The 20929-nt window shown below is 42.0% G+C and overlaps 2 protein-coding genes across 2 annotated transcripts; both read right to left on the bottom strand.

Annotated features, from left to right (window-relative positions):
- Positions 1 to 356: 356 nt before the first annotated feature.
- erap2 (endoplasmic reticulum aminopeptidase 2) lies at positions 357 to 7964 on the bottom strand. The gene is made up of 21 exons (XM_034217191.1): positions 7860 to 7964; positions 6833 to 7179; positions 6555 to 6741; positions 6288 to 6457; positions 6065 to 6203; positions 5847 to 5981; positions 5621 to 5741; positions 5365 to 5519; positions 5163 to 5276; positions 4922 to 5053; positions 4513 to 4644; positions 3914 to 3982; positions 3621 to 3796; positions 3425 to 3504; positions 3141 to 3324; positions 2870 to 3026; positions 2590 to 2774; positions 2266 to 2427; positions 1610 to 1750; positions 1022 to 1103; positions 357 to 829 (listed from the first exon to the last, which is right to left on the bottom strand). Exons 2-21 carry the CDS (start codon positions 6997 to 6999, stop codon positions 686 to 688), a joined length of 2832 nt encoding a protein of 943 aa, XP_034073082.1. The 5' UTR covers positions 7000 to 7179; positions 7860 to 7964; the 3' UTR covers positions 357 to 685.
- A 2872-nt stretch (positions 7965 to 10836) lies between these two features.
- Positions 10837 to 20530, bottom strand: rgmb (repulsive guidance molecule BMP co-receptor b). The gene is made up of 3 exons (XM_034217203.1): positions 20019 to 20530; positions 15247 to 15776; positions 10837 to 13101 (listed from the first exon to the last, which is right to left on the bottom strand). The coding sequence occupies exons 1-3, from the start codon at positions 20134 to 20136 to the stop codon at positions 12355 to 12357; spliced, it is 1395 nt and encodes a 464-aa protein (XP_034073094.1). The 5' UTR covers positions 20137 to 20530; the 3' UTR covers positions 10837 to 12354.
- Positions 20531 to 20929: the final 399 nt, after the last annotated feature.

Raw genomic sequence — 20929 nt, 5'->3', positions numbered from 1 at the left:
TTAAATATATTTAAAATATATTAAACAACGTTTTCATTATCATATGCATTATGTATTACTTGACTGACTATGGCTGACTTTTAACAATACTTTTATATACAGTCAATGCTTTTAACTCTAAATGTGACACGTCTTACTTTAACCATAGCCTTTAGTTAGCAATCTGAGACATCCACACACAATATAACATGATCTGCCATTTTAAGAGTCTGAAATGAAAGTGGTTTTGCATATCTTTAACATGGACACAGAATAAATAATAGAGTTCTGTGTTTCTGGACAAAGAACGCATACAATGATTCTACTTACCACAATGAGATTTCAGTTAATGCAACACACAGAAAGGCACAATGAGATACAATGAAAACTTGAATTGTTTATTTGTTGAAGAATCAATTAACACAGCATGAAATCCCTCTACCTCTCTCTCACACACACACTGATACTCACATACATGGCTCCTCACACACTCAGCTGCCAGTTCTACTAATTAAATGTGTTCGTTCAAACAAATAAGTCCCGGGAAAATTTACAAAGCCACTCATTTATATACAAAAATGTCAAATCTTCAGTGAAATGTATCGCATTACAATTATCAAATAAAACCCATAAACATTCAAAAAAAACTTTAGATATCCCATCTGTGATATCTGTGAACCACCAGCTCCCGTTCCGCTGTCTTTCACTACATTTGCTGGTTCAACCAGTTTCGCAGAGTCTCTAGGTTCCTCTGAAACCAGCGAACATTTTTCTGCACGTTGTCCAGAGCAACCTGAGTAGCTCTCAGCTGTGACGCCTGCTCTTTGATGGACTCAAAGAACAACTGCACCTGCAGGATCAAACACAGATGAATTTACAAAAACAAGCATACAACTAAAGGTTTCTCAGAGATTTCCATGTCTAATTATCATCACTATTAGTACAGATATTGTCAATGCCAGCCATTAAACATTGAAATATTGGTAATCTCTAAATTGGCTTGTAGACTTTAGATTAGTTCAAAACATAAGAGTGCATTTACTTCAGCGAGTTCCTCTGGAGATGAGAAATGGCCTGTGGTGCCAATGATGATGCTACTAATACAAAATGAACCCAACTGGAACCTGGAGTGCAGAAAGACAACAGAGACACAGATTAATATATCTTCCTTTATTAGCGGTTACACACTTATTGTGAATCATCCAACCAATGTGTTGCTTGTGATATAATGAGGTCTTTGTTATTGTAAATCAGAACCTGTTAGACTTGTTAAACAGCATTTTAGCTGCTTGAAAGGTTGGGCTTACTGGTTCACAAAAAGGATTTGCATTCAACTCACAGCAACTTGATAAGTAAAAAGCACTTATTAGAGGGTGAATATATTAACTGGGAAAGATGTTTAAAATAAGTAGTAGTAGTAGTAGTAGTAGTAGTAGTAGTAGTAGTAGTAGTAGTAGTAGTAGTAGTAGTAGTAGTAGTAGTAGTAGTAGTAGTAGTAGTAGTAGTAGTAGTAGTAGTAGTAGTAGTAGTAGTAGTAGTAGTAGAAGTAGAAGTAAGAAAAATGCATTTTCATTTATTTGTAAGGTTTTTATCTTATCTGTATTGTCACAATGTCTTGTGTTGCACTAACCTCTGAACCAATGTGTCCCAGTTCTTTTTGACAAAGTTCCAGGCGAGGCGATGTCCCTGTGGGTTTCTGGCCACCATGAAAATGAGGGAGGAAAGATCCTGGGATCGAATCACCTTCCCTTCAAGACCCAACTCCAGCAATCTGAAAAACAGACACACACACAGAATATAACATGTTTTCATTTAATTTCAAACCTTTATTTAACGAGATTGGTCCCATTGAGATCATAGAACTCTTTTTCAAGGGAGACCTGCAGCAAATAGGTTCCATGTGAAACATAAAACAATAAAGGACATCACACATTATATTTACAGGATACATTTACAAGTGCCCATAGTATCAACGAGCATTTCATTTAGCCTAGCTTTAAAAACATGCAGAGGAATGAAATTGTTCAGTTTCAATTCTAGCTGAAGATTGTTCCAAGCAAGTGGAGCTGCGCACATAAAAGCAAACCTGCCTTGGTATACAGTGGTACATGTATAAGTGCTTTACAACATGCTCTATTAGCGTCACATTATCTATCATCTAACTCTGACAAGGACACAGAATAAATATTAGATTTCTGTTGGCTGCAGCACTGGGATGTAATACCCTATGTTTGCCACATGGTGACAGCATACACTGTGTAAAAATGAAAAAGAGAGAAGATGTACCTGTGTAGTTTGTTTGTGTCTCTGCTGCAGGTTAAGGCAAACAGGATTTTGCTTTTTTGTGCTGCAGACGAAGAGATGTTGTATGTGTGTAAGAGTGAAGCCCAGCCACGGTCCTCCTGAGCTCCGACTGAAAACACTGCCTCTGCCACATCGGTCGGCAGGCTATGGTAAACACAAGCAGAGACGTGCACATTAGAGACATGATGAAATACAACATTAAATAGCTCAGCCGCACACAGGCCATAGCTGTTGTTTATTTGAATGATATCAGAGTTTGGTGACTTATAATGATGAGTGTAAAAAACATAATTTAGGCAGACATACTTGAGTGTACCCTTGGACTGCAGCCAGTGTTTGAAGCTCTGACGGGCCCGCTCCAGACAGGGAGGGTCGTCCAGGTGGCAGGCCAGTGACAGGAGCTCTGACCGCAGCCGCCGCTCGGACACAGAGCCCCCGTCGCTCCACGTCTGCTGGTCAATGACAGCACGGAAAAATCGCAGGATGTGCATCTGCACACGTCAAAAGAAAGCATTAACCATGAAAATAAACTGCTTTTAATGCCAACATTTGCACATATATCATCCTCATTGTGTAGTCTTCTTACCCGCAGCTTGCGTGTTACATCAATCTCATTCCGTTTCTCAATCATATGGTAAAAGGCCTGCAGAGAGCCCAGTCCTTGGAGGAGAGGCACGTTGTGTGTCTCCAATTGCAGGTAACCAATCAGGTCTAAGCCTTTATCGAGCGACAGGTGACCTGCCCTTTGGAGACATGCAGGAATATTTCAAAATGTTAGATTTCAGGAGGGATTGGTTTTTTTAAAAGACTGTCTGTGTTGGTCTAACACAAACCCTCAAGAACACATAGATGCTTACGTGACCAATTGAAAAGCGTTGTGTATTAATTGAGTCCTGTCTTTGTAGCTCAGAGCGGTGTGGTTTTGTCTCAGTAGTTTTGTCATCTTGTCCCAGCCACCATCCTCGTAATGAACCACATAATAGCCTGTCATGTCAGTGTTGACTTTCACCCAGCTGACTTCCTCTCCAATGTGTATACTGTCTAAATGAGAAATAAACAGAATAATAGAATAAAAAACACTATAATGTCAAAGCAAAAGTGATATTATACATGATTTATATTTAACACATTCGCTCTTTACCTGTTTGTGTGGTCATCAGGTGTCTGTGGATGGTGTTTGAAGCATCCGTCTTGTATGTCAAAGGGATATGCCAAAGGAAACTACAGGAAAATAGAGTTTTATTGTATCATCAGGTCAACTTAAAGTTAAAGGTTTTACTGGGTAATACCAAATTATAATAGTTTTAGAAACTGTGAAAGTGCATGTGCATGCTCACCCCTTTTGCAAAGAGGACCAGAGAGGATCAGAAGGCAGCACTGTCCTCAGGAACCTGTCCTGTCTGAGCAGCAGATGGGGCCCCTTCCTAGTAACGGTTACCAGAGGAACACCTTTCTGCAGAATCCAAGTGTTCATCATGGCTGTCAGGTCCAGGTGTTCCCCTGCAAACAGGTACTGAAGGAGACAACACGTGCGACCGCACCATGGCACAAGGTCAGATCGAAATCTTTTAAAAGGAGCTTGAGGAAAACCCATGAAAAGAGGTCAGTAAGGTTTATTATGTTTACTCACTGCATTCTTGGAGGCCTGGCTGCTGCTGTAACAGTGTTTTCCTGAGATGAAGTCCTCCTCGGAGCATGTCTGGAAAACAACCAATAAATACCCTGCATTGCACCTTACCATAATACATGAACATTTATTTTAGGCAGCTGTTCAATTACATTTGTGATCGATATAATTCAATACAACTAACTTTGATACTTAATTTGTGTGAGATTTGTAATCTATCACAATGTACACCATGTCTCAGTGGTGTATTCTTTTAAAAGGATTTACATAACTTGTAAAAGAGAAAATAATACTCTTAAAAACAGACATACTTTTCATTTTGATTGATACCCTACTTTGAGAAACTTTCAAGTATCAGCAGTTGATGTATGCACCATAATGAATGGAATGGCAAACAGTCACTGCTGTCTGAAAGCTATAGAAACATCTACATTTAAAAACACTACAGCATCCATTATGAAATGTTAAGTTAGTTAATAAATATACCAGATATCTAATATATGGAATAAAACAAATACTAAAAAGATTAGTTAATTGCTTTACAAGAAGTCAAAAGACTTCACAGTGAATTTCACACACATGTATGTAAATTGTGTTTGTACATTGGCTAGGCTGTCCCACAGGTCCTGGTTGAGTGCATTTTTGTAGCTGTATTTGCGGAGGTATCGCACGATCCCCCGCTGGAACACATCATCTGTCAGGAAGTGTCGCAGCATGTGCAGGACACATGCTCCCTGGTGGGAGAGAAAAGGTATTTTAATCAGGCCAGAACATTTTATATTGCAGGTTGATTTCAACACAGTTTGAATGGAGTTACAATATTCATAAAGAGATCAGTTGTGCTGTGTGAGTTTAGCGGTCGTTTTCTAACAATTTCAAACCAGGCCAATCAGAAGTGTTTTTATATATCTTTGATTCTGTGGGTAAAACATTTCCACAGATTATACTCATAATGAATTGCTATTATCAGTTGAATGTTGTCTTTGGGACTGAATGAGAATGAAAGCTTACTTTGTCATAGGAGGCCGTGTCAAACATCTGTGTTATCTGAGTGGGGTTCTCTGCTGGGCTGGATATTGGCCGAGAGGAGTTCAAAGAATCACTGCCAACTGCTGCAAAACAGGTGTGCAGAAGATATTCCTCCTGCAAAATTGCACACAAAACATGTTAATAAGTGCTCTCTTCTAGGCTTAATATTAATCTGCCACTATTAATCATTTATGTTGATTCTCAGATTAAACAAAGCACATACCACTTTGAGGTCAGGGTAAGTGGCCTCCACTGAAATATACTCCATGTATCGCGCAAATCCTTCATTCAGCCAGATGTCGTTCCACCACTCCATGGTCACCAAGTTACCAAACCACTGCAGGCAAGATCAGTAAGATTACTACTGAAGCTTAACAAATATGTAATCCTGTCACCAGAGTCCAGACACAATGTCACACTCTCACCTGATGGGCGAGCTCATGGCCAATCACCATAGTGATCCAGAGTTTATCAGAAATGGAGGATGTGAGAGGATCATAGAGAAGGCTGGTCTCTCTGTAGGTGGTCAGACCCCAGTTCTCCATCGCACCAGACTCGAAATCTGGGATGGCTATCAGATCTGAGAGAGGGAAAACACAGCTCAGGGAGCACAGAGTGGCAGGGTAAAGAGAAGCAAATGTCACATTATGTAAAAAGTAGTGACAAAAACAAATAGAGTACCTTGCTTGGGAAGAGGATAGTGGATGTTGAAATATTCATCGTAGAAATCTAGCATTTTGACAGCAACCTCCAGGGCGTAGCTAGTTTGCTGCCACTTCTCAGGGGAGGCATAGATGGACACCTACAGATACACAACAGTGCATGAAAAAGCAATTAGAGTGTCCTTGAGAGAGAAATATTGTTGGCGAGAAATGAAGGAAATCAAATATCGTTGGGGAGACCACACCTGCACCCCAGAGGATGTTGTTGCCGTGACAGATTTGAAGTCACAGACGACAAAAGCTACGAGGTACGTGCTCATCTTTACACTGACATCAAACTGGTCCTCAAGCAGGCCATCACCTACTTCAACTGTCTTGACCTGAAATACACAAATCATATATTTTAGCCATTTCTTAAACATATGTAAACATGTGAGACACCTAGCATACAGGCAGCACTCACTATAGGCATGTTGGACAGGGAGATAAACTCTGGATTCCTCTTGATCCGAACGGTGAAATTGGCTTTGAAGCTCGGCTCATCAAAACAAGGGAATGCCATCCGGGCACTCGTGGGCTCAAAGTGAGTTGAAGCTAAGGTTCTGGAAATCAGAGGATAGTTTTTGTATTTAATAGACAACAGACTATTGAATATTTTACTAAGCTTGCTGTGAATCATCTCTTGCCTTGTCTCTCCTGTGCTGGTTCTGTAGGTGCTCTTATAGAAGCCATAGAAGCCTTCTGCAAGTTCTGCCCCAAACTCAATGCACAGAAAGTACTTTCGCCCACTGCTGAGCACCCTGGGAGAGAAAATGCCAATCTGCTCATGGGAAGGGTGATGAAGAACTGGAAGAACCTAGAACAAGAGGAGATAGACAGTTGAAAATATGTGTTATTCAATGGTAACAAGAACAAATAAGCTGTAATAATATTAACTCTGCTTTTACCATTACCTTATCAGACAGATGAGAGAGGTTCTTGTCCAATATCGTGGCCTTTGAAATCTTCAAACCCTTGCTGTGTAACACGACCCAGTTTGTGTTGTTCTGGACGTCAATCTGGATCTGCACTGAGCCAGTGAAACTGAGACTAGTGAGATTGGGGTGCAGGTGGAGGTCGTAGTGAAGAGGAATGATGTACCTGAGATAAAGATACACTTGTTAATTCAATGATCCTGCAAAATATACTTATGTCTTAGATGGGGCCGTTATAAAAAAAGAATGAAGGGCACCTTGGCAGACGAAGACGGCTCCAAGGGAACGAGAGGTTATCCGATCCTTCAGGAGACTGTTCCCCTGCGGGTTGAGGAGGACTTGATGCGTGTTGTGAACTTGTGTGTGAGCCAACCAGAGACACATGGAATAGAGAGAGAACTAATAGCCCCAACAAGGCCATCATAGATGAAATGTCCTTCAACCAAGTCTTTCAAATAAAATAAAAAGGGTTGTGTGAAATGCTAAGTCACTATTGAACTGGGGGCATATAGGTTGAGTGTTGAATGTCTGCCGGGAGGATGTCCAGATGTCATACTATCAGAATACTGCTGAATCAAAAATACCAGGACGTTTCCTCTGCAACCTGAAATACATTTGAGCAGGATTAAAAATACATCACATGTATATTTAAATGAAACGATTATACCAATGTTCTTTCTTGCCTCCTTCAGCCAGTTGTATGGTAATGGTTATGGTTATGGTTTCAAAGGTTATTTCCTCATCACTTTCAAACTTGGAGCATACATAACTGCCACTGTTAAGTTGTTATCCAAACCTTCAAATAATGTATCTGCCTACAAACCTATTCATACAGTGTAGCTTGCAATGCAGAAAAAATATATCTACCTACGAGGCAAATGTTTTTATATTACAAAGGGCTTCTGCATTCTGTTGAGAGAGGTCTATTAATATGCAAACTGAGCTAGGCCCTAACAACAACACAACTCGATCTGAATGAGACTCAAACATGTGACAATCAAACCACATGATTTTCCATGGGACAAAACAAGCTGAGGACACAGCTATAACTGTGTGGGGACAACAGCTGCAGCAGCATAACTGCAGTTCAAACAAGGCTACTCACAGTAGCTGTGCTGCACCATGCTGATAAGGTGAGGAAGATGTAATTCACAACATAAACGTAAATTAGTCTCAAATATTGTTATAAAGTCACAGTTAGTAAAGTATTGCTCACATTTACAGTAGGCTACTTAATTGGAAATGTCTTAGCAGTAATCAAATAGCAATTGTTAAGAGCTTTACCTCGTTTATTTTAGCTTCATCATCCTCCCCTGCATTTCCTGCTGTTGAGTTTCACTTTCTCTTATGAGTTCCTGTGTGTGTGTGTGTGTGTGTGTGTGTGTGTGTGTGTGTGTGTGTGTGTGTGTGTGTGGTGTGTGTGTGTGTGTGTGTGTGTGTGTGTGTGTGTGTGTGTGTGTGTGTGTGTGTGTCTGTCTGTGTGTGTGTCTGTCTGTGTGTGTGTGTGTGTGTGTGTGTGTGTGTGTGTCTGTGTGTGTGTGCAGGTATGTGTGTGTGTGTGTGTGTGTGTGCGTGTGTGTGTGTGTGTGTGTGTGTGTGTGTGTGTGTGTGTGTGTGTGTGTGTGTGTGTGTGTGTGTGTGTGTGTGTGTGTGTGTGTGTGTGTGTGTGTGTGTGTGTGTGTGTGCAGGTGTTGTCTATAATCTGGGTGTGTTGATAGGATCATCCTTTCTTACCTCAACAGTCGTAGGCAGGTGTTTCCAGTAGATGAAAGGACTCTTCATTGACTCCACATTACGGTCCTCAGTTTTAATGTTTTAACCAGTTAAAGCCCACATTGTGTAAAAGGAGCTCACAATAAGCACCAACTGTTCCCCCTGTGCCTCGTGTTAGGGTGGGGGGGTTTCATTGTTAGTATGAGGTCAAAACAATGTGACATGGCAATCCCCATAATGCAATGCTCCTGGCAAAGCCAAACGGCATGCCCCCATTTCACACAGTCACACGTATACACACAGTGCACACAAACACTCACACACACACACAAGACAGCAGTCACTGAAGCCACTAAAGCTAACAGAGACATGACTGAGCCATCCAACGGTTTATATTACCTTCCTATCATCTATTTGTGGACAGGTAAGGGTTCTCACATTTTAATACTTTTATAATTTTATATTATGAAAAGGGAATATTTTTTAGCCAATGGTCAAGAATATTCTACATCACTAAGTATTTAGTGAAAATCAGAAATATCCAAAATATCAACTTCTCTGAGTTAGTTTTACTTTCGTCTTTTTGTACATTTAAAGAAAACTGCAGTGTTTGAACTTAATTAATGGCTGTTTCAGAAAGAGTAAATTAAAATAAAGAGTCAATATTATTTATAAAGCAAAAATTACAAATGTGCAACAAAGAGCTTTTGACAATATTCTTGTTTTTTTTGTATTAGGGTACCTTCTGCTAGAGTTACTACATAAAATCACAACGTTTTTTGGAGGTTTTTAAGATTTCAGCACAAAAATAACTAGCGAGTCTTTTATGGCAAAAATGATAAATGCATGGAGGATTTAAATATACTTTAATATGTAAGATGTGTTGTGTGATGTTATATTGATGTCCATGTTTGAAATTCTGTTCCCATAAGAAAACAGCAAAGTTGTTTGTTGTTTGTTTAAACAAATTGCAGCATATCTACAATTACTTTATACACTTTTTCTACATCATTGCCTGGTTGTGTTTGAACCAAGGCATCACCTTCAGTCGGATAGTCACCAACCAAGATCTTTTTTTTTCATTCTAATATCCTCTTCATGTATGTCATCTTCAAGGAGGAGTAAAGTGTGATGTGCTGGCATCTCTGGCCCCTCCGGTCCACCTGTCAGGGGAGAGGTTGGGCTGGACCCTGCTGGTCTGTATGGTGAGCGACTTCAGGAGAGGGCACCTAGAGGTCAGCTGGAGGTCACCATCAGAAGGCCAGGTATCCAGCTCCCCATACAGCATGGCTGTTAACAGGAAGCATCGTGGAAACAGCGCTGTGGCAATCATCACTGTGGCGACCGGTGACTGGCCATCGTACAGCTGCTCTGCGAGTCACAGACGTCACCCAAAAGTCCCCAGGAGACACCACTCATCAGGTAGGACTACACATCGGTGTGTGTAATTTCTACTCACAAATAAAAGCTACTTTTTGATTTACAAAGGTAATTCTTTTTTATAATTTTAGATCACAAAAACAACACCTGTTATGAACGTGAAGAAACAGAAGGTAAAGGTTTGCCACTATTTAAAAAAAGAAACCTTCTGGGTCATACAGATGTTGTTTGTTATGTTGGTGTGTGGTTTTTTTCTACAGATGTTGGTCTGTGGACTAATACAGTGGTAGTCTTGGCTCTGAGGCTGATTCTCATGAAGATCATCGTCTTCAACACTTTGATGACCATTTATGCTGTTATTAAGTGGTGAGAGGTTTCCACTCACATTCATAGTGTGGTCCTATTGTGTGTAATGTGTTTTAACTAACATTGTATGTAACTGTTCAATGTATTTAACCTTTCAGATGATTGAAATGGAGAGCTTCGTTAAAATCAAGTGACCTTGAAAAGAAACCTAACCCAGAAAGGGAAGTATTTCTTGACTGAAGTCGGCAAAGTAAGGATTTCTGCATTGGAAGAAGTTGAGAATAGCCCACTTTTGGTTTACACTGAGTTTTGGATGGGAACCTCTTGGATTAAATGGGAAATCCTCCAACGTCAGGATCACAGGAGTAGCAGGTCTCAAATTCTACTAATCTTTTGTGGCGCTTTTTCTCATTGACATCGCAGGTGTTGCAAACTGTGGCAGTTGAGCACAGATCTTGTTTGTGAGGCTGATCTTGGTATCTGATCAAAGCCTAACCTCAGACAGATGGGTTAATGCACATGCTGTTGTGTGTGTGTGTGTGTGTGTGTGTGTGTGTGTGTGTGTGTGTGTGTGTGTGTGTGTGTGTGTGTGTGTGTGTGTGTGTGTGTGTGTGTGTGTGTGTGTGTGTGTGTGTGTGTGTGTGTGTGTGTGTGTGTGTGTGTGTGTGTTTATGTTTGTAAGAAGATCTTTTTGTGTTCTCACTGATCTTTATTCCTGAATTCCTTGAATGCTTAAAATACTATGTAAAATGTAGGGGAAACTTAGCTCAAGGTTTTTGGAAGTTTCCAAATGAACAAAAAAATGAGCATCTTGTTTTGTTTTTTTATGTTCTGGTCAATTGTGACATTAATAAACAGGAAGTAAACTTGAACCATTTTGACTTTATTGTTTTTGAAATAAAACACTTGCACACAGTTTTTTTCTCCATGTTTTTTTTCTGTTTTTGTTTTTTGAGCGCCTTAAGTAACACACTGACATAGCAACAGAGCACCACTAAGTGGCAGTACAATCACATCTGACATTTTTTTTAAATTATTATCCAACAGCAAGAATATGGAGCTTAACTTCCTCTACAGGACACTACGTTCATAAATAAGTTAAGTATTTCAACACTGACCAGTCGCTCTTCACCAAACTGACACTCACACGCGATGTAAGAGATTACATTGCCAAGAACTGAGATTAAGCTGATTATTGCCATCATTTCTATCAGGTTTGAAATGGCATACATTTCCCACAACACACTGCTGAAGCACATGTCTCAGCAGTGAGTGTGGTTTGCAGTGTTTTTTCTACACTCCAGTATCTTACACTTATCCCAGGAAGGATCAGCTCATCAAAAACAATCTACAGTAGCAACTTTAAAAAAGAGTGTGACAAAGATAACGGTGCTGGTTTGGTGGTGAGCTATGATCTCCTTTGTACATAAACATACAATATCTGTCTTTGGCTCAAATTAACACAACAAAGATACGAAGAGCAACATACATGAGCCCGTACTGTCACAGCCTTTAGTCAAAATGGTGGGAATAAAACAAGCACATCCAAGCATGTCACCAACTGGTAAAAAACAACACAGCCACTCTCACACACACTTTCACTCCAGATATTTGAAATCAGGATTGAGGAAAAACAACAAATTCAAACGGCAACAGAATTGTACTGATGGCATTTGCTGTGACAATATTCATAATACATTCAAAAGAGAACAACTCACATTGACCGACTCGCATTAAAATGAGATGCTGAGTCAAATCAGCTACTGGAAGAATTATGGATATCAATAAAATGGCAGCTCCTTGAATTTAAAAGACGTACTTTGAAATGATCAAAATGTATATTACAGATGGTCTCCAAAACTTGAGCCATTGAGGATTGGTGGAGGATAGCAAGAGAGAGAGAGAGAGGAAAAACACTGATGTGGATTTATAGGAATAAAACGAAATAAAGTGCTTCTGTTTAAAACAAACATCCTCTGTCTGAGGTATCAAAGAATAATCACAACAAATGACACAAAAACAACTCTACGCCATTACACTGTGCACTGAAGACAAGCTATTTACAGTTTGGAGTGTATATCCACACACTCTATTCACCCACACATGTTTGTGTCATTGTCAGGCGTCTTATCCAAAGATAAAGACAGATTGTGAAAGCCATCATCACAACTCTTGAGTTACTACCCAGTAGGCTGACTCTGCCAGGTATGTCAAGTTAGTGTTGCCAGTATTTTTTGGCCAAAAACTCGAGTTCCCAGTAACCGTCCAGCTGTTTCCTCTTTACATGAGAGAGGCGTCAGTGCTCAGTATCAGTGCCTTAGCTAAAAACTTCCCAAACTCTCTCTAGTGCACACACATAAACAAACTTCCTGCTTTGCTCTCACATCGCCACACTCAGGAAACACAGCAAGAGCACAGCCAGTTGTTTGATATGTTGAGAATCAGAGTGTAAGGTGGAGTGGGCCGAGCCGCGGGGGTAGATCCTCCATTTATCCTGGTGAGGGTGGAGACTCTCCATGTCCTTCTGGGCACTGTACGCCGCCACTGTGAAGTTAGCATCCCCGGTGGTGAGGAGATCAAACACACAGGAGTGGAAGTAAATGTCCTGCACCTCTAGCTGCTCCCTGCAGCGTTGCTTGGCCCCCTCCACACTAAAAACCTGCGCGGCACCGTAGGGGGATGCTTGTGTCTGTGAGGAGTAGCTGGGTCGGCGTAGCTGCAGGCCGAGCGGCGGAGGGGAGAGGGGCAGGGGGAGGTGCCCCGCCTTGTCGATGCGCTCTCCCCCGGGGCAGCCGTTCAGGCAGAGCTGCAGGTCCTGGGTGGAGTCATAGGCCTGAGCCAGCTCCTCCGGGATCCGCACTGCCATGGTGAGGTAGCGGCCCAGCTGGCGCACGATCACAGTCACACCGATGTAGCCGGCGTGCAGCTCCACATGGTTCCCCGGGCTGCGCTCAGAGATCCACAGCGCCCGCACCTTCCCAGTGGCACCTTTTGTACCGACAGACATGTGGATGGGCTCTCCGCTGCTCACCGTACCATCATCAAATGCAGCCGGGAGGTTGTCTGTGACGGCCTGGTAGACCCTCTGGTCTGTGCACCCCTCATAGGGCTTGAAGATGATGGTGATCTATAGAGACAGAGAGAGGAGCATCAGGTCAGTCAGAGATATTTTAGTTTCAAGTTGGTTCAATGAATGATATAGAGTTCACAAGTCAATTCATTTAGGACAAACACAACTACAGTAAGGAGATGAGACAATAGGCAAGGCAATTCAAGTTTGCTCATATAGCACATCTCAACAAGAGGCAATTCAAAGTGCTTTACAGAAAAAAAAACATTAAAAGCATTAAGGTATGGTGTATAAATACATTTCAAAACAGTCATTTAAAAGCAAGGAGAATAAAAAGCTACAATAGAGTAAGATAGGTATTAATAACAAGAATAAAAGTTGTTGTGCAGATATGAATAGTTATTTGATTTATTACAAGGTTGCGGCAAAATAAAAGTCTTCAGTCTGAATTTGAAAGAAGTAAGAGTTTCAGCAGACCTGCAGTATTCTAGTACTTTGTTCCAGATATATGGAGCATAGGTAGGAAACAATATGAAGATGAAATGTCGAGCTGCAAAGATCAGTCAATTATTTGATTATATAATTGAAAATAAATTAATTGGCAACTATTAACCCTGGGGATTTACTACTTTTACTTGTATAACATATCTTTGTTTGACATTCGCAATCAGCAGTTGCAGCCCTAATTAATTGCTTAGTTAATCGACAGAAACTAATCACCAACTACTTTTATAACTGATTTATCATCTAAATTAATGTCTTTCATTCACGCATTTGAACCATTAATCAATTAATCAAGAAAAAGTACCAGAATAATTGGAAAAGATTACTAGAGATAAGGTAAAAGGTACTTCTCTCTCTGTCTGTCTCATACCCGCACACAATCACACGCACACAAATATTAACATTCACCCATTACACAGGTTATTGACTCTCATCACCCTACATTTGATAAATTACTAAATTACTTTTTAACAAGTTGTAATTTGACACAGCTATGCAAACATGCTGACACACACGCACACACACACACACACACACACACACACACACACACACACACACACACACACACGGCTCAGTGGTAAGTAGAGCCAGTGGTGGGTACAGGGTGTGGTGTGAGCATTACGGTTAGCACTAGCATCATAGTTCCGGTGAATGGCGGCTTTGTTCACATGACAGCCGTGAGGAATGAGGCCTGGCAGGCCATTAGGCCTGGAGGGCTGTTAATGTGTGTGAGTGTGTGTGTGTGTGTGTGTGTGTGTGTGTGTGTGTGTGTGTGTGTGTGTGTGTGTGTGTGTGTGTGTGTGTGTGTGTGTGTGTGTGTGTGTGTGTGTGTGTGTGTGTGTGAGAGAGAGAGGGTGTGTGTCCCTAATAATTGTGACTAATAACTTGCCCCACCTCTGACACAAGGTCAAACCTTCAGTTCTACAGTGTAGCAACCCTACTATTTGCTTAATGTGTGTGTGTGTGTTTTTTTTTATGTCAATGTGTGCATGACTAAGTGTATGCATGGGTGTGTATGTGTTTTAATAATTAAAGCTATCGACTAAGCTAGAGAGGGTAGATCATCGGGGAAATATCAACATAGCTTCTTTAACACCACAAAGATCACCTTGTGTGGCTCGCCATCCATTTAGCTGTGTGTGTGTTTGTGAGTGTCTTTTTGTCATAAAGGGATAAGGACTCTTAACACGCATAGTGCTTTAAGCTGAGTGCAAGGAGTGGCACTTATGAGACACACACACAAATACTTGAAAACACACACATGGGTAAACAGTGGGTCCTTTCACACATCTCATTCCATGTTATTAGAGGTCAGGCTATATGCAGCCATAAACCAAGTTAACTAAGTTTCCAACACTGCCTCAGTCACAAGAGATAGTCACAAGATCGGGCTGTTGGCCTCACACCTCTTGAGTCTAAGGAAGCGAGAGACATTGAGACAGAAAGAGAGAGAAAAGTAGAGCAGGGAGAGCAAGTGTATTTTCCAGCCTCACATTGATACGATTTCTTACTCTAACGCAGAGGAAAAGCAACTTAAAAGGTCATTATTGAAAAAATGTGTCCCTCTTACCGACACAATTACCTCCATTACACCAGCTGCTCTTAGTTAATATACTCTTTCAGTCTTAATACAAACAAATTAGACCCCAAAAGCCTGTTTCGCTTTGATTCCCCTATTAAAATATATCTTCTCACCTTATTGGTTGCTGTGGCGCTGGAGCCAGGTACCACGGGGACATTAGTGACCTGTACTGACAGATAGTCGTTATCGATTAGAGGCCACGCCCCCTGCACCTTGCATGTCTGGAAGCTGTCCTTAAACGTCCTCAGGTGTGGGTCCCCGAACAGCCCGCAGAACAGGTAGACAGGCCGAGTGTGGACATGGCCGTGGGCGTGTGTGTGGGAGTGTGTGTGTGCGTGCTGGGTGCGACTGTGGTAGTTGCAGGGCTCGTGTTGGACCTCAGGGAGCGTGGAGGACGTGGGCCCGTCTCTGGAGCAGTTCCTCTGGCTCATGAGGTCGGAGATGCCCAGCATGGCCGCGTGGAAGATCAGGTCCCCCCGGCAGGACTTGGCTGTCTTCTGGGTGCAGGCCGAGTATGAACGTAAAGCCTTGCAGAACTCAGTGTGAATGCCATCCACTGCCGGAGACAGGTGATAGGTCAGAGACACAAAGTCGGTGTTGCACTTCTGGATATGGCAATGAGGGGTGGCCACCTGGCACTCACCTGGAGAGGACAAAGAGCGGAGAGATTGTTATCAAAGTGATAGATAGTACAGATAACAGTAATATAACCAGAGGAGCAGCTACAACTAGGGTGGGCAATATATTGATCAATATGGTGATATAACACTAGATGTTTTAATATCGTAATAAATGTTTTATTCTGGTGTTATACGCTGATTTACAGAAAGTTATACAATTCTCTGAACTAACAGGACTGTTCCAACTGTTCTATAATGTCCATTCACTAATTAAGTCATTAAATAAATTACTGATAATTGTTAAAAAAAATCTTATCAAATAAGATTTTGAAAGCAATATAGTCAACCCTATAATATCATTGCAATAATGATATTATGGTAGTTGGTTTAAAATATTGTGATTTTATATTTTCACCATATCACCCAGCCCTCTCTACAACAACCACAAGTCTGATAATGTGGGTATGTACTAAACTCAGAGGTGGATTTAACTAGAAATGGAGAGCTCATGTGCACATAGAAGGAAACTAAGGTTACTTTGAACTTAAAAACACACAATGCTACCGGTCGGTAACAATGCAACCTAATAAAATTGAAAAAAAGAACCCTGTGCCAGTAAAAACTCTTGATGAATCAGTAGTGCCGCTCTGGAGTGTAATAAATCTGAAGTGTAATAAACCAAAGAGCAGCCGGAGAGAAAAGATAAAGAACATTTTCCCACAAGGAGTGAGATAATACTGCTCATAAAGACAAGGAGCACATAACACATACAGTAAAGGAGCGAGCAAGACACGTCAAGGTGTGCTATGTACACAAACCTGCTACCATTAGTTTGAGACGCTCATAATTATAATGTCAAGGCTGTGGGAAAGGTTTTGATTGGTAATTTGTAGAGGGTATTGTATTTATGATCCTGCTTTTCCAAATAAAATACAAAGCCAGAAATGTACCTTCATAAGATAAAGCTTTTACTTTAGTGTTTTGAACACCATAGTAGGCTGAAAATAGTAAATGTATCCTAATGACTTTATTCTGCCCATGTATACACATTAGAAACAAATGTCATGGTCTGAAATTGTTCCTGATGTTTTATCGGTTGCTATATTTTCAAATGCAACAGGGGTCAAACTTTCCTTTTATATCATAGATCATCAGAGAGAGAGGGAGTAGGAGCGAGGGAGAGATTAGAGACCAGACCTAATGCATCAGTCACAGCGTGCTACTATTAGATTAGGCCAGAGAGAGGTTCTGCAGTGTATGGGCAGCTGTACACACACACACACACACACTCACATACACACACACAAATAGCTTTCTTAGAAAGAATGCTGCTTATGCTTCCGTTAAACGTACACAGTCTGTGATCTTCAGATGGTGGTATGATCTCCTAATGGCCGACCAAATAAAAAAAGAAACAGAAAGTGCATGGTGTTTACTGATATCAACAATGTTCTTTGTGACTCCAGCACCTCACAACCAGTAACACATCAACTCACAAGCAAACAGCACATTCCAGCTTTTCTTTGTACATTTATTTGATTTCAGGGCATGGCGGAGTTGGGCGCCACCATTTGGGGGCAGCAGTGCTCTGAGTTTTAGAAATGAAGGTAGAGGTAGGACCCACACTCGCACCACGCTTCAGAATCTCTCTCCTGCATGTTAAATACTGACAGCAACCCACAGAAACACACACACACACACACACACACACACACACACACACACATACAGCCTGCCGTCCATGCCGACCACCACTGTACAGACGGTCTGAGTACTGAGGACACATTGTGTCTTTGACTGGCGCACCAACAGCCTCCTTTTTTCCTTCCTATCTGCCTAGCAGTACCTAAATACCGCTCCCAATCTAATCAGAGTGGGTTTATTCTCTTTCGAAGGGGTATCAGAATCATGAGCTGCTCTAAAAACACACAGAAGCACTCATTCACTGATGTTTTCCCAGCAGGGTGACGTAGCAGACACTCAACACTGTAACTGAAGGACTCGGGTTCAAACCGCTGACTTATATAAAGGTTGAAACCTCTCTGATGACAAGCATCTACTGGAGTTTCACAGCAGCTGACCCTGCACTTTTGCCTGCCTGGGTATACATCAAGCAAGAAGAGATGATTTCCACATGCTGATTATTAATATGAAGCACCATTTTTTCCATTAATCTCTCTCCTGTGAAGCCGTCCTCTTAAGCGTCCTTTCTAAGCCTGCATAGCAGTAATTTCAAAAGAAAATCCAATCTATGCATATAAATGTGCAATTTGTGGAAAGAAGAGATGAATACAGAAGTGATTTGAAGATATTGTAAAGAAGAGTGTAAAGATCTCCTCCTGTGAGGAGCTGATGCAGGAGAGTCGTTCAACACATGCCGGCGTGGTTTATTTCATCCCCTGGGGTGAGTATCTAATATAGACACAATAAAACAGCCAGCAGTGCCCACACCTCTCCCACCACAATATGAACCTGTCTTTTTCACTCCTTCCCCCTCTCCCAGGTCTCCTCTTTTCTCTCAAGCCTCATTTGTTGTCAGATTTGTTTCTTAAATCCTTCCCTTCCATCGGTACTGTTATGATACAGCCCTCTGCTTCTCTCGCCCTCAGCCCTCTCTGTCTGATTCCCTGCTCTCTCTCTCTCTCTCTCTCTCTCTCTCTCTCTCTCTCTCTCTCTCTCTCTCTCCCACACATCCTGAGGCCGCCTCTCTACCATCAGACAGAGGTCAAAAGATCCAGCAGCCGAATCTCTCCGGCTCAGTTTAGCGATTCTCTCTCCCTGTTTGATGTTCTCAAAATTCTCTGATCTCCGTAAATCAGAGAAGGATCTGCTGGGATCATCTCTCAAATGAGGGAATGGCTTGTGAAGTGCTTATTGATCACCTTGTTGTGTGCACTCTGTCTCTCACACACACACATCACACAAATCACACAAACATCCCTCAAAGCTAAAATATACAAAGCTTTACAGGAGCTCACTACAGCATGCTCTCTTTCTCTTTCTCGACCTGACAAGCATGAGGCAAACAATAAATCCCTGCCTCTTCGTCTAAGAGACACATGGACCGACGGCTGGAGTAAAATATGTCAAAATATCTTGATATGTACACAAGTTATAACAAATAAAACAACAGACTCAATAATACACATTCTTTCCCGGTGACGGATGTGTAGCAGAAGGTGCCAGGGTCTTTAATGCGAAGTGGGTCTCTGTGTTCCCACCAGGCTTCGTGCAGAGGCGGTTTTGTCCCGCTGGTTGAGCCGTGTTAAACTAATTACTGGAGGTGTGACTGCTCAACAGACAGCCGCCACATCAGCCGACCCCCTGCACACACAGCAACACACACACCCAAAAAGAGCTGTGTTTTTTTTATAGATGACATTATACTGATTTATATATTAAACATGCCTCTGCGATGATGAATTTGAAACCAAAAGACAATGTGGTAAATAGTTGGTTAGTAAATCATGGAGTCTGTTGCCACAAAGAATGAGTCATACTTATGTTTAAGTATCAGTAGCCCTAACAAACACCTTGTAAACTTTCAGGGAACACACTCTTCTTTTGTGAAATTCTTCTGTTTTTTTCTTTCTCCTGTCCAGCATGTGGATAAGATTGTGAGTTGTGATTTTCTGCTTTTGGTGATTATTAGAAAACAAACAACCACAGATTCAAACGCAGTGCCGTTCACTTCAATACTATCATATGACGCATTATATTAATGTGCACCATGCAACTGAACATTAACTGTATTTCCCAATATATTAAGTCTTATTTACAACAGTTCAGCCCTAATCCTAACTTTGTATGATCAGATGTACACTTTAATGGATCCTGGTTTGTTTGATATTGCTCTGAGTATAAGCTGTGATCTGCTATATGGACATGAGGAGAGATAGTCACCCTATCTTCCCTTCTCTTCCCCTCCTCCATGAGTCATTAAGGGGCAGACAGGAGAATGACGGCCCAGGAGAGAGAAGGGGAAACTCGATCCGTGCTCAGACTGCTGCACTGCCGCTGGAGATAGAGCCATTGTCAGGCAGCCCTGGGCCCAGCACAAATATCAGCTCCGCATGGAATACACACGCATAATAACTAATAAAGTATCTCTAATCAAGACTTAATGCAACAGACAGAGAAAAAAACATGATGTTACTGTGGTTATAGTGTGAAACTGGAGAACAAAGTGCAGGAAATGACAGATTAGTTGCGACCACGAGCGAGAGACACACTATTTGTTGCAGTGATAGAGTGCAATTAGTTACCTAGTTGAGCACCGCAGCAGACAGCGATGATCAGCAGCAGCAGTGGCCGGAAGCGGCGCACCAGAGACGCGGAGACGAGGCGCTCAGCCCCGCGGCAACAGCATCCGGCTCTCCCCATCCCCGTCCATGCAGGGCCAGGAGGGGAGAGTGGACAGTCTTCCGAAAGGCGAGGAGGGGTGGTGTCCAGGCCTTCTCACTTCTACTTCTTCTTCTGCCTCTTCTGCCTCACTTTGCTCTCCTTCCTCTCCTCCTCGGGTGCGCATGAAAACACAGCTGCTCCGCGGAATGCAGGGCGGAGGGGGTCGAAAGGCAGGAAGAAATCAAAGTGCAAGAGAAGTCACTCCGACGATAGTTTTACGTTTTGTCCGGCACTAACCCAACACACCCACGTGATTTAAGTGCGCTCCCTTCACGGTCGGACTTTCGCCAGGATTGAGATCACTCTGTGCTCTCCTCTCGTCCCAAACACGCAAAATCACATCACTCTTCCTCACCAGGCCGGGGTTTCTCCTCCACTCCTCCCCTTTCACTTTCTCCTCCTCCTCCTCCTCCTCCTCCTCCTCCTCTGCCTCTGCCCCTCCAACAAATCAATAGAGAATCAACCAAACCCTGCTGGCGGAAAACCCGCCGAGCACCACTCTCTCTCTCTCCCACACACACTCACTCTTAGAGAGAGATCTGTCTACAAAACGAATGAAGAGGCCGGAGAAAAAAAGTTGTAAAACGTTGGTAAGGTGCCATTAAATCACTGTGTATAATAACGGGTTTCCAATGTAGGCTAATGCTACGGTCAAGGTCCTTTATGTGGCGGTGAGAGGTGGATATTTAAATCAGTTTTACAAGCTGTAATAGTTGTTATACTGTAGTGACCACAGATAAAACACACACAGTCATGAATCTGTTTCTTGTGT

This window comes from Gymnodraco acuticeps, unplaced genomic scaffold (assembly GCF_902827175.1).
Source record: "Gymnodraco acuticeps unplaced genomic scaffold, fGymAcu1.1, whole genome shotgun sequence".
NCBI classification, from domain to species: domain Eukaryota; kingdom Metazoa; phylum Chordata; class Actinopteri; order Perciformes; family Bathydraconidae; genus Gymnodraco; species Gymnodraco acuticeps.
The sequence above is the reverse complement of the archived record's forward strand: the minus strand, read 5'-3'. Positions and strand labels throughout refer to the sequence as shown.